Source organism: Pecten maximus, chromosome 2, assembly GCF_902652985.1.
Source record: "Pecten maximus chromosome 2, xPecMax1.1, whole genome shotgun sequence".
Lineage (NCBI taxonomy): Eukaryota > Metazoa > Mollusca > Bivalvia > Pectinida > Pectinidae > Pecten > Pecten maximus.
The window spans coordinates 15441151-15455250 of record NC_047016.1 but is presented as its reverse complement, the minus strand read 5'-3'; the positions used below and the strand labels follow the sequence as shown (position 1 = coordinate 15455250).

Genomic DNA, 14100 nt, shown 5'->3' with positions numbered 1-14100 from the left:
GATGTGGTTATAAACTGTACTTGAAAAACCTTATAGATATATTAACTATAATAAATGCTAAGATTAGCATAATCACTCAGAAAGAGGTATGAAATTCCAACTCTCTAGTGAACAGTTTCAAATTGTTACCTCAAGACTGCATTTAGTTCAAGGGTTGAGTCCAAAACATATCTTAATTAATCTTCTCAAAATGAGACACCCTTGGGTTTTGATCATTAGAGTTATGTATCTTCAAAATCAAGGTCTCAGCAAGATGTTAAATGTGTATGTACCTGTTTGACAGCCGGGGCCAGAGAAACCCTCCTCACACTTGCCACTGGAACACTGACCATTCTGGATATTACACGTATCATTGAATGGACAATGGCAGTCATATTTACAGTTCTTCCCATACTGATTCACACACTCTGTAATAGATATATATATATCACTTGTATCGCAAACATTTTGTGGCCCACATAGAATTGAAACTTAGTTGTGGGGATGAGGCTAAAAAAAAAATCATCCTCCTGTTCAAATTCTTGGAAGCAACAAAATATGCTTTAACAATTAAAAAGTTTATAAAGTTCTATGAAAGCCGATATTACTAGTACCATTATTTATCCTCTCTAAACTCTCCAAATGTAAAAGTTTTGTCGCTAAGGCAGATTTGACACATATATCATAAAGTGAACAGCTAAAGGTAAAAAATTCTTTCTCTCCAGCACAGTAATGTCTATACGTGTATATACCAACCTGTCTGACATAACGGTGGGTCCTTGTATCCCCACCCACACTCAAAAAAGCTGCACGCCCCATCTACATTGGAACAGCCTCCGGTGTTAGGCAGGCAGTGACAAACCTTAGTACAGTTGATACCAAATGTTCCTTCTGTACACTCTGTCAGACACAAACATCAATATTACTGTATGGCCTGTTTAAATCACCTGATCTTAACGAAGATGTCAAAAGGTGATGAATGGATCATCGACATTAAGTGGAATGAAGCTCTCCCTGATTTATTGATCAAAATTCCAAAATACTTTCTGATAGGACAAATCTCTCTTGGTATTAGCTCCACTGCTCCAATCAAATAAGTAGTTATTACTAGTACACATGGACAAATATATTTTAATTTTGGATATTCAACATGAAGCTTTAATTTCTTCTGATATTTTCAATCATATGTGAGAAATAAAAAATGTTGAGTTTTATTTTTTCAATGAGCTAATTGTTGCATCATTAAATTAATGTTGATAATATAACTGCAAAATTTGACAGCTCTACTTCAAAAAAAATGTGCATGCTTTGAAACATTTCTGAAAATGTGGATTGTCTCCCTTACCTACACAGGCCGTTCCAGAATGCAGGTAGCCTTTGTGACAGCTACTACATTGGGTTATACCAGGTCCATCACATCTTGCACAAGCTTTGTTACAACCTGCGTAAAAATTAATTTGATGCTAATGAATGTGAGGTTTTCTTTTTATGGAACAATTAAAGAAAATTCTTTTAATGAAAATGTTCTAGTCCAGCGATGATAGATGAGCCAGTGAAAACATATATTAAGAATAAGCATCTTTTGTGACAGATGCAGAGAAATCCCAACGAACCTGACTTATGGTTACGCAGAAAATTATTTAAGTTTGTACATAATATACTTCTATGATGTTGTTTTTACCATTTCATGTCCTCAAAATTTCATAGTTTATATGCACTAGTTGGTCTTAGTTGCTCTGCCAGCTACATTGAAAAGGTCTTTTGACCGTTAATTAAGTCTCTGCCAGGTACATTGAAAAGGTCTTTTGACTAGTACTGTTAATTAAGTCTCTGCCAGCTACATTGAAAAGGTTATTGAATTGCCTTACTGTTAAGAAATTTCGCCAGACTACGGATCTGTCTGTTAGACTGAAAAGATTTATCTTTTATTTTGAAATGTCATTTATCTGCTTTACCAGGCACATTAGACAAATGCTTGCTGTTACCAAAATAACCTTTGACTTCATAAGAGTGTAACTTAAAACTTACCTGATGAAACAGTTTCTAAACTTATATATAATGGAAAGAATTTCCAATAATACCTACTATAAGTATAATTGAGAACAAATCTTTTCAATTATAGCTGGCTCAGGCTCATGTACTTCCATGGAACAACCTTAGGCAGTTCACACTAGTATTTGATAAAGTCAACAACTTCCTGACTAGAGGACTATATACATATTTAGAATCAAATCATAGATCCAAAGTAACATATGCAATGTACCTCTGCATGTTCCAGTGTCGTTATAGTAACCATCCGCTTTACACTGGTCACATGACCCGGGTCCCGCAGCAGAGCAGCTGAGGGCACATGCAGTGTCACATTCTGAACAAATAGATATAAACAATAAAAATAAAACAAGAACTTTAACAGAAAAAAAGACAAAACAAAAACAAAACAATTAATTTCTAATCAGTAACTGTAAATGTTAGATCAGTAACTGTAACTGTCAAACCAGTAACTGTAACTGTCTAACCAGTAACTATCTAACCAGTGTCTGTAAATGTCTAACCAGTAAATGTACATGCATGTCTAACCAGTAACTGTTAATGTCTAACCAGTAACTGTTAATGTCTAACCAGTAAATGTTAATGTCTAACCAGTAACTGTTAATGTCTAACCAGTAACTGTTAATGTCTAACCAGTAACTGTTAATGTCTAACCAGTAACTGTTAATGTCTAACCAGTAACTGTTAATGTCTAACCAGGAACTGTTAATGTCTAACCAGTAACTGTTAATGTCTAACCAGTAACTGTTAATGTCTAACCAGTAACTGTTAAAGTCTAACCAGTAACTGTTAATGTCTAACCAGTAACTGTTAATGTCTAATCAGTAACTGTTAATGTCTAATCAGTAACTGTTAAAGTCTAACCAGTAACTGTTAATGTCTAATCAGTAACTGTTAATGTCTAACCAGTAACTGTTAATGTATAATCAGTAACTGTTAATGTCTAACCAGTAACTGTAACTGTCTAATCAGTAACTGTTAATGTCTAACCAGTAACTGTTAATGTCTAACCAGTAAATGTTAATGTCTAACCAGTAACTGTTAAAGTCTAATCAGTAACTGTTAATGTCTAACCGTGCAGTAACTGTTAATGTCTAACCAGTAACTGTTGATGTCTAACCAGTAAATGTTAATGTCTAACCAGTAACTGTTAATGTCTAACCAGTAACTGTTAAAGTCTAATCAGTAACTGTTAATGTCTAACCGTGCAGTAACTGTTAATGTCTAACCAGTAACTGTTGATGTCTAACCAGTAACTGTTAATGTCTAACCGTGCAGTAACTGTTAATGTCTAACCAGTAACTGTTAATGTCTAACCAGTAAATGTTAATGTCTAACCAGTAACTGTTAATGTCTAACCAGTAACTGTTAAAGTCTAATCAGTAACTGTTAATGTCTAACCGTGCAGTAACTGTTAATGTCTAACCAGTAACTGTTGATGTCTAACCAGTAACTGTTAATGTCTAACCGTGCAGTAACTGTTAATGTCTAACCAGTAACTGTTAATGTCTAACCAGTAACTGTTAATGTCTTACCAGTAACTGTAACTGTCTAACCAGTAACTGTAACTGTCTAACCAGTAACTGTAACTGTCTAACCAGTAACTGTAACTGTCTAATCAGTAACTGTTAATGTCTAACCGTGCAGTAACTGTTAATGTCTAACCAGTAACTGTTGATGTCTAACCAGTAACTGTTAATGTCTAACCGTGCAGTAACTGTTAATGTCTAACCAGTAACTGTTAATGTCTAACCAGTAACTGTTAATGTCTTACCAGTAACTGTAACTGTCTAACCAGTAACTGTAACTGTCTAACCAGTAACTGTAACTGTCTAATCAGTAACTGTTAATGTCTAATCAGTAAATGTTAATGTCTAACCAGTAACTGTTAATGTCTAACCAGTAACTGTTAATGTCTAACCAGTAACTGTTAATGTCTAACCAGTAACTGTTAATGTCTAATCAGTAACTGTTAATGTCTAACCAGTAACTGTTAATGTCTAACCAGTAAATAATAACATCTCACAAGTAACGGTTAATGTCTAACCAGTAAATGTTAATGTCTAACCAGTAACTGTTAATGTCTAACCAGTAACTGTTAATGTCTTACCAGTAACTGTAACTGTCTAACCAGTAACTGTTAATGTCTAACCAGTAACTGTTAATGTCTAACCAGTAACTGTTAATGTCTAATCAGTAACTGTTAAAGTCTAACCAGTAACTGTTAATGTCTAATCAGTAACTGTTAAAGTCTAACCAGTAACTGTTAATGTCTAACCAGTAACTGTTAATGTCTAACCAGTAACTGTTAATGTCTAATCAGTAACTGTTAATGTCTAATCAGTAACTGTTAAAGTCTAACCAGTAACTGTTAATGTCTAATCAGTAACTGTTAATGTCTAACCAGTAACTGTTAATGTATAATCAGTAACTGTTAATGTCTAACCAGTAACTGTAACTGTCTAATCAGTAACTGTTAATTTCTAACCAGTAACTGTTAATGTCTAACCAGTAACTGTTATTGTCTAACCAGTAACTGTTAATGTCTAATCAGTAACTGTTAATGTCTAACCAGTAACTGTTAATGTCTAACCAGTAACTGTTGATGTCTTAGACCAGTAACTGTTGATGTCTAACCAGTAACTGTTAATGTCTAACCAGTAAATTTTAATGTCTAACCAGTAACTGTTAATGTCTAACCAGTAAATGTTAATGTCTAACCAGTAACTGTTAATGTCTAACCAGTAACTGTTAAAGTCTAATCAGTAACTGTTAATGCCAACCGTGCAGTAACTGTTAATGTCTAACCAGTAACTGTTGATGTCTAACCAGTAACTGTTAATGTCTAACCGTGCAGTAACTGTTAATGTCTAACCAGTAACTGTTAATGTCTAACCAGTAACTGTTAATGTCTTACCAGTAACTGTAACTGTCTAACCAGTAACTGTAACTGTCTAACCAGTAACTGTAACTGTCTAATCAGTAACTGTTAATGTCTAATCAGTAAATGTTAATGTCTAACCAGTAACTGTTAATGTCTAACCAGTAACTGTTAATGTCTAATCAGTAACTGTTAATGTCTAACCAGTAACTGTTAATGTCTAACCAGTAAATAATAACATCTCACAAGTAACGGTTAATGTCTAACCAGTAAATGTTAATGTCTAACCAGTAACTGTTAATGTCTAACCAGTAACTGTTAATGTCTTACCAGTAACTGTTAATGTCTAACCAGTAACTGTAACTGTCTAACCAGTAACTGTTAATGTCTAACCAGTAACTGTAACTGTCTAACCAGTAACTGTTAATGTCTAACCGTGCAGTAACTGTTAATGTCTAACCAGTAACTGTTAATGTCTAATCAGTAACTGTTAATGTCTAATCAGTAACTGTAACTGTCTAATCAGTAACTGTTAATGTCTAACCAGTAACTGTTAATGTATAATCAGTAACTGTTAATGTCTAACCAGTAACTGTTAATGTCTAATCAGTAACTGTAACTGTCTAATCAGTAATTGTTAATGTCTAACCAGTAACTGTTAATGTATAATCAGTAACTGTTAATGTCTAACCAGTAACTGTTAATGTCTAACCAGTAACTGTTAATGTCTAACCAGTAACTGTTGATGTCTAACCAGTACTTGTTAATGTCTAACCGTGCAGTAACTGTTAATGTCTAGCCAGTAACTGTTAATGTCTAATCAGTAACTGTTAATGTCTAACCGTGCAGTAACTGTTAATGTCTAACCAGTAACTGTTAATGTCTAACCGTGCAGTAACTGTTAATGTCTAACCAGTAACTGTTAATGTCTAACCGTGCAGTAACTGTTAATGTCTAACCAGTAACTGTTAATGTCTAACCGTACAGTAACTGTTAATGTCTAACCAGTAACTGTTAATGTCTAACCAGTAACTGTTAATGTCTAACCAGTAAATGTTAATGTCTAATCAGTAACTGTTAATGTCTAATCAGTAACTGTTAAAGTCTAACCAGTAAATGTTAATGTCTAACCAGTAACTGTTCATGTCTAACCAGTAACTGTTAATGTCTAACCAGTAACTGTTAATGTCTAACCAGTAACTGTTAATGTCTAACCAGTAACTGTTAAAGTCTAATCAGTAACTGTTAATGTCCAACCGTGCAGTAACTGTTAATGTCTAACCAGTAACTGTTGATGTCTAACCAGTAACTATTAATGTCTAACCGTGCAGTAACTGTTAATGTCTAACCGTGCAGTAACTGTTAATGTCTAACCAGTAACTGTTGATGTCTAATCAGTAACTGTTAATGTCTAATCAGTAAATGTTAATGTCTAACCAGTAACTGTTGATGTCTAACCAGTAACTGTTAATGTCTAACCAGTAACTGTTAATGTCTAACCGTGCAGTAACTGTTAATGTCTAACCAGTAACTGTTAATCACTTTTGGGTCCATGGTAATACTGTTTCTTCAAAGAATTTTTTTTTTAAACTTTTGACATGTTTTTCATATGGTGGTACCAGGGGGAATAGAAAATGGACTGTGCCCTCCAGGGCAGAATGGTACTTACCCAGACATATAATGGAACCAGGGGAGTAGCAAATGGACTGTCCCCTCCAGGGTAGAATGGTACTTACCCAGACATATGGTGGTACCAGGAGGAGTAGCAGATGGACTGTCCCCTCCAAGGTAGAATGGTACTTACCCAGACATATGGTGGTACATTGTACCAGGGGGAATATCACGTACATGGACTGTCCCGTCCAGGGTAGAATGGTACTTACCAAGACATATAGTGGTACCAGGGGGAGAAGCAGATGGACTGTCCTCTCCAGGGTAGGATGGTACTTACCCAGACATATGGTGGTACCAGGGGGAGAAGCAGATGGACTGTCCCCTCCAGGGTAGGATGGTACTTACCCAGACATATAGTGGTATCAGGGGGAGTAGCAGATGGACTGTCCCCTCCAGGGTAGAATGTCATTTACCCAGACATATAGTGGTACCAGGGGGAGTAGCAGATGGACTGTCCCCTCCAGGGTAGAATGTCATTTACCCAGACATATAGTGGTACCAGGGGGAGTAGCAGATGGACTGTCCCCTCCAGGGTAGAATGTCATTTACCCAGACATATGGTGGTACCAGGGGGAGTAGCAGATGGACTGTCCCCTCCAGGGTAGAATGGTACTTACCCAGACATATAGTGGTACCAGGGGGAGTAGCAGATGGACTGTCCCCTCCAGGGTAGAATGGTACTTACCCAGACATATAGTGGTACCAGGGGGAGTAGCAGATGGACTGTCCCCTCCAGGGTAGAATGATACTTACCCAGACATATAGTGGTACCAGGGGGAGTAGCAGATGGACTGTCCCCTCCAGGGGAGAATGAACAAAACTGGCCATTTGTACATTGAGGGTTACATGTCTGGGCACCTACCAACAAATAATATATTCATTGATAGCATGGATGTATTAACAAAATAACTATTTTATTTTCTGTAAAACAAAAATCATAAAAAATTCACAATGACAGTAAAAAAATCCAGTTTATCATTCCTTGCTTGTATTGGATGAATATGTGATTAGTTTTAGAATGTAATATAGACAACAGTAGCATGTATCCATCATAAATACAGGCTTTGGAATGCCTAGAGACAATTTTTATAGGATTCCCATAGCTCATCAGGTAAATGTTTTCTGGGACAAAACAATCAATATAATTTTACAGCGCTGTTACATGCCCTGTAGGCATGACTGATAATTGCCAGGAGATTGATTATAACTCCAGCATCCAGAACTGCTTCTCACATTTGCTGTATGATAATTGGCGCTGTGTTCCTTTTTTAGTTTTCTGCTGACGATCGTTTCCCTGTCCATTTTATAGTCCTCTTGATGTGATAACTGATAACTTATAATAATGTCTGTATTTATTAAACAATCAATGCATAAGTGTGTCATTGTAAACAGAAATTTATAGTTCTGAAAAAATAAATAGAGAAATTAAGCATTTGATATTTTTTTTTTTTTTTTTTATAATTAGTTGATGTATTCACTTTTTAAATATCATGGATAGTAACATATTAATGGTTGTTATAGACAGGTAATGTAAAAATGGCTGTTATAGACAGGTGGTTACTGAGTTAAAGGTGGAGATATCCTGACCTGAGTGTAGTGTTATAGAGATATCCTGTCCTGTGTGTAGTGTTATAGAGATATCCTGTCCTGTGTGTAGTGTTATAGAGATATCCTGTCCTGTGTGTAGTGTTATAGAGATATCCTGTCCTGTGTGTAGTGTTATAGATATCCTGTCCTGTGTGTAGTGTTATAGAGATATCCTGTCCTGTGTGTAGTGTTATAGAGATATCCTGTCCTGTGTGTAGTGTTATAGAGATGTCCTGTCCTGTGTGTAGTGTTATAGAGATATCCTGTCCTGTGTGTAGTGTTATAGAGATATCCTGTCCTGTGTGTAGTGTTATAGAGATATTCTGTCCTGTGTGTAGTGTTATAGATATCCTGTCCTGTGTGTAGTGTTATAGAGATGTCCTGTCCTGTGTGTAGTGTTATAGATATCCTGTCCTGTGTGTAGTGTTATAGAGATATTCTGTCCTGTGTGTAGTGTTATAGATATCCTGTCCTGTATGTAGTGTTATAGAGATATCCTGTCCTGTGTGTAGTGTTATAGAGATACCCTGTCCTGTGTGTAGTGTTACAGAGACGTCCTGTCCTGTGTGTAGTGTTATAGAGATATCCTGTGTGTAGTGGTATAGAGATATCCTGTCCTGTGTGTAGTGTTATATATATCCTGTCCTGTGTGTAGTGTTATAGATATCCTGTCCTGTGTGTAGTGTTATAGAGATATCCTGTCCTGTGTGTAGTGTTATAGAGATGTCCTGTCCTGTGTGTAGTGTTATAGAGATATCCTGTCCTGTGTGTAGTGTTATAGAGATATCCTGTCCTGTGTGTAGTGTTATAGAGATATTCTGTCCTGTGTGTAGTGTTATAGATATCCTGTCCTGTGTGTAGTGTTATAGAGATGTCCTGTCCTGTGTGTAGTGTTGTAGATATCCTGTCCTGTGTGTAGTGTTATAGAGATATTCTGTCCTGTGTGTAGTGTTATAGATATCCTGTCCTGTATGTAGTGTTATAGAGATATCCTGTCCTGTGTGTAGTGTTATAGAGATACCCTGTCCTGTGTGTAGTGTTACAGAGACGTCCTGTCCTGTGTGTAGTGTTATAGAGATATCCTGTGTGTAGTGGTATAGAGATATCCTGTCCTGTGTGTAGTGTTATATATATCCTGTCCTGTGTGTAGTGTTATAGATATCCTGTCCTGTGTGTAGTGTTATAGAGATATCCTGTCCTGCGTGTAGTGTTATAGAGATATCCTATCCTGTGTGTAGTGGTATAGAGATATCCTGTCCTATCTGTAGTGTTATAGAGATATCCTGTCCTGTGTGTAGTGTTATAGAGATATCCTGTCCTGTGTATAGTGTTATAGAGATGTCCTGTCCTGTATGTAGTGTTATAGAGATGTCCTGTCCTGTGTGTAGTGTTATAGATATCCTGTCCTGTGTGTAGTGTTATAGAGATATCCTGTGTGTAGTGGTATAGAGATATCCTGTCCTGTGTGTAGTGTTATAGATATCCTGTCCTGTGTGTAGCGTTATAGAGATACCCTGTCCTGTGTGTAGTGTTATAGAGATATTCTGTCCTGTGTGTAGTGTTATAGAGATGTCCTGTCCTGTGTGTAGTGTTATAGAGATATCCTGTCCTGTGTGTAGTGTTATAGATATCCTGTCCTTTGTGTAGTGTTATAGAGATGTCCTGTCCTGAGTGTAGTATTAGATAAATGTCTTGTCCTGTGTGTAGTGTTATAGAGATATCCTGTCCTGTGTGTAGTGTTATAGAGATATCCTGTCCTGTGTGTAGTGTTATATAGATGTCCTTCCTAGCTGTAGTGGTATAGAGATATCCTGTCATGTGTGTAGTGTTATAGAGATATCCTGTCTGTCCTGTGTGTAGTGTTATAGAGATATCCTGTCTTGTCTGTAGGGTTAGATATATTGGAGATATACTTACTGGTGGCAGGAAAACTCAGTAGAACCAGAATCCCACCAGCCAGGAGCAGAAAATGTTGTGGAAACATCCACAGGATCAGCAGTCTTCTTATGCTTCAAGATTTTTCTATTCAAAATAAACAAAAGAATTTCTTTTTCAATAAGGAACGGCTACTTTTACATGTATAATGAATAGAAAACAACATTAGACTATTGCCATTGCTGAAAATAATGTATGAAGCTCTTTTATATATATCAGCGATCATAACTTTTGTTTATACACAATGATGGACCACAATATGTTTTGCTTAAAGGGACTAAAAATCACAAGGAGAAAAAAAATAAACTGTGATATTTTCCAAGAGTTTGTTACAAAACTAACACTTTGTTATTATTACAAAAAATTAAAAGTGTCTGCATTAATTCTTGGTTGATATCTAAAAAATATACGTCGATAACAAACCAGATATATCAATATAGATAGTACAGTCTGTCCCCGCATTAACACGTCACATACATGGGTGAATTTCTCTCAAATATGAAGATTTGTTAAAACATGAAATGGTATTACATCATTTGTACTGGCCCGGTATGTAACAACACCTATATTTGTTAAGGGTGTAATATATCTCTGTGAACTGTCAGAGCTATAACTTAGAGAATACAGGTGTACCTAACCCTTACTTTGAACTATTATGTCACCATGATAAGTATCCATGAGCCCAAAGAACACTTACACAGTGATTCCAAATAAAACCAGCCAATAAACTTTAATAGTAATATAGATTTATACAAGGACATGCTATATGAGACAATTATTGATTTAAAGAAGAAAGTTGTGCTATATGATAGACTTATAAAGATTAGATGAAAAAGAGTAACACCTACACTCCCTGACAAACTACAGTGATTTAATTATAAACATAACATGCTTCAGTCTCAGGGTACATCACGCCTTCTTTATATTTAGTAAAATACTTTAACCTATAATTTGCTGTTAGATTTAGTTTGATATGCTGTTAATTAACATGTGCATCCTAAATGGTATATATCAGCAATCTTATTTGAAATTTTTAAGTATATTAATATCAAATTATAAAAACATGAACTTCAGTACCTTTAAACAATTAATGATGCAGTTTATGGCTTTATCAATCTGTTTAAAGTTATTTTGAATTAAGATTCCAGATGATAAAGTAGTAAATCTGTCATTAAACTGTAAACATTTTCAAACATTGAAGCCTACACAGAGGGCAGGATCATGGTGATGATAAGATGGGGTGTGCCCACACATTATGTACATACCACTCACAAACTGACGTAAAATGTTTCACAGGTAAACTGTCTAGTAAAGTTTACTTTATAATCAGATCATGATATTCTGACTAACAGTTACTATAATAAAAATAACAGCACCACATACAGGATCGATCGTACTCACTGCTTCATATTAACAGATAAATCAACAATCCTGGCTTATAGATTATTTTAATTCCTTATTTGTTCATGTAGTCAAATGCAACCTGATGGGTGTGAAAATGTTATAAATAATAATAATGATCCATTGAAAATAAGATTCATACAGACTTTTGAATTGTGTATCATATCAAAAGCTGTTACATAATTTACACTTTTCCAAGAGTCCCTCTGAAAGGTTGAGCTTAAAATAGACTACATCACAAAGACATTTGATTGCACTTGATCCAAGTCTATATCAGCCGTCACAAACTCACAATGTCATAATTTTGGTCTAACATGATAAGTTCATGATACTGTTATGGGTTTTTGCATTTGCTGTTGTAATTAGATATAGATTATACAGTCAGTGGTGTAAAATCTTTTTGTTTTTATTTAGATCAGCATGCTCATGTACCGTATTTCTTTACTTTGGATAAATATTCACATTAAATCTGTGTGCAGTCACAGTTAAAGAATTGTGATAAAATATAAAATATCTATACATCACCAGTAAGTACTGTCATTATTCAAATTTTGAAATTTTATCAGAATATTAACAGCTAGACTGAAAGCATAATTCAAAGGGAATGTCTCTTAAATAAAGATCAAACAATATATGGTAACTTAATAGTACAAACACCATATGACACTCATTCAGTATGTGAACATATATTTTTCCAGTTGGCAGTTCTGTTCAATACTGACAATAACAAACCATGCAGGAGGTCTTCAGTATGAAGGTAATAACACTAGCTGCGCTGTTTGATAGGATAATTGATGGACGCAGGTATATATACTACCTTTAAGTTCACATTGGAAATATTAAGTCTGCCTACAGATTATTCTGATAACGTACTGTTCAATCTAATTCAAAATTCCCTGGCTATGGTTGCGTACTTGTATGAGCTAGTGTCTGTACATGTATGTTATTGTGGGTGTGTCAACATTCTCTGTAGTACAGGGCATGTATGCATGGAGCTGTGTATTCATAAGCTGAACATACTACAGTCTTGTATAGTTCAGTGCTTTCAATATAGAATAGCATAACGGCTATGAGACATATCTCCACCAGTACATAGTATGAACATGAAACCTGCACAGTTGTCCATTTTGATCACGTCCCCGCACATTGCTGAGCCTAGCTGTGTCTCAAAATTTTCAGTTAAATAATTTGTCCGCGTGTGATGGGGGTTAGGGAAGGGTGAAGTTGACATGTGTAATATACAGTATATATAACAATATATTGCAAGGAATAGGAACGTGTAATTGTTACACAACAATTATCATAAAATGGTCTACAGAAAATTTGACAAGAAGTTATATAAGTTGAAGAACAAATGTTCTGCAAGTAAATTAAACAATGGTAAATGCAATTCCTTCATTGTAATAATCATTACCCATGTTAACAAAAAAGAAACCTGAAAATACTTATCCTGCAACAGGCATCCGGCATTGTTAGAATACACCCACCACATATATATTTGCTATATTCTGCAGTGAGGGAAAACAGCTGTATTTTAGAATCTTAATTAGCACATGCATCAATTTGATTGACCACAGAGAAATTTGTGGAAAAGTGTTGGATGCAGTAAGAACCTAGTAGTGACATAATGAGGACGAAATATGAAAAAATAAATATGAAAAACATTTAAAAGGCTGATACTGTTGATACTGTTTCACTTAAAAATGCTTAATTTTGATGACTGTTGCAGAATGAATAGAATTCATGGTAAAGTGTCTAAAATATAAGCTGTATTTTTGGCTCGTGGACAGAAAGACAAAAATGGCTTGGCAATACGCTCACCACTTTTGTCAAGATTTCTTTACCTAATGCACTCGCTAAAATACAGCTTATATTTTCAAAAACTTTTAATATATAACCTGATATGTATTCTCGCGATCTCTATATATAGGCCTGCGGTTCATCATAATATCATGTCACAAAAACACCACTTGATAAAACAATAGGATTTACATGTGTACACAATTTAACTCATCTATATCCAAATTACCTTTGTGATATTGTACCAGCTTAGTGATCTCACGGGTATATATATATATGCTTGATTGTTATTGTAGTTCTCTGATTATACATGTAAATTCTAACCCTACAGTATGGTTTTACATTTGATAATTCACATAGGGGAAAGTCATGGTAAGGTAATTATTTCTATCACTTTCTATTTTCCTACATATTATGCCTCAAGTCATTGCTCCAATGTACAAAATGTATACAGTAGTCTAATGTTAGAGTAATTTTCAAACGTGTCAATATAAAATGTTGAAGACCAATAATTCATCCTTATAAAGCTAATGATCATTTGGGCTGTCATCAAACTTTGTATGACATGAATAGAGTTCTACTTACTCTTCTGCAGTAGACAAAATAAATCGTGAAAAATAGGCCTACATACGTTCAGTAGAAGTCTATTCCTGATTTTTTACACAATGGTTGTACATGTATTCAGTACAGTATGTAACGTTGATCAGGTTAAATGGCAAACGGCTATGATCTACAGTAAACACACACGTGTATACACGGCACATTTACCTGCCGCGACAAGTCCTTCATATCGG

The 14100-nt window shown here is 35.2% G+C and overlaps 1 protein-coding gene across 6 annotated transcripts in view; it reads right to left on the bottom strand.

Moving 5' to 3' along the window:
- The window catches only part of LOC117319184 (receptor-type tyrosine-protein phosphatase kappa-like), a 34145-nt gene that overhangs the window by 19657 nt on the left and 388 nt on the right, over window positions 1-14100 (bottom strand). For 3 of the 6 annotated variants that reach the window (XM_033874042.1, XM_033874035.1, XM_033874049.1), the window contains exons 2-7: window positions 10088-10192; window positions 7337-7441; window positions 2243-2344; window positions 1325-1420; window positions 736-879; window positions 273-407 (exon numbers count right to left, since the gene is read on the bottom strand). In XM_033874042.1, coding sequence (XP_033729933.1) covers window positions 273-407; window positions 736-879; window positions 1325-1420; window positions 2243-2344; window positions 7337-7441; window positions 10088-10154 — 649 coding nt within the window. In that variant the 5' untranslated portion in view covers window positions 10155-10192. Of the gene's footprint in view, window positions 1-272; window positions 408-735; window positions 880-1324; window positions 1421-2242; window positions 2345-6996; window positions 7096-7336; window positions 7442-10087; window positions 10193-13891; window positions 14029-14100 lie in introns of those variants that run through there. The other 3 variants (XM_033874028.1, XM_033874023.1, XM_033874053.1) reach the window with 3 other exon arrangements.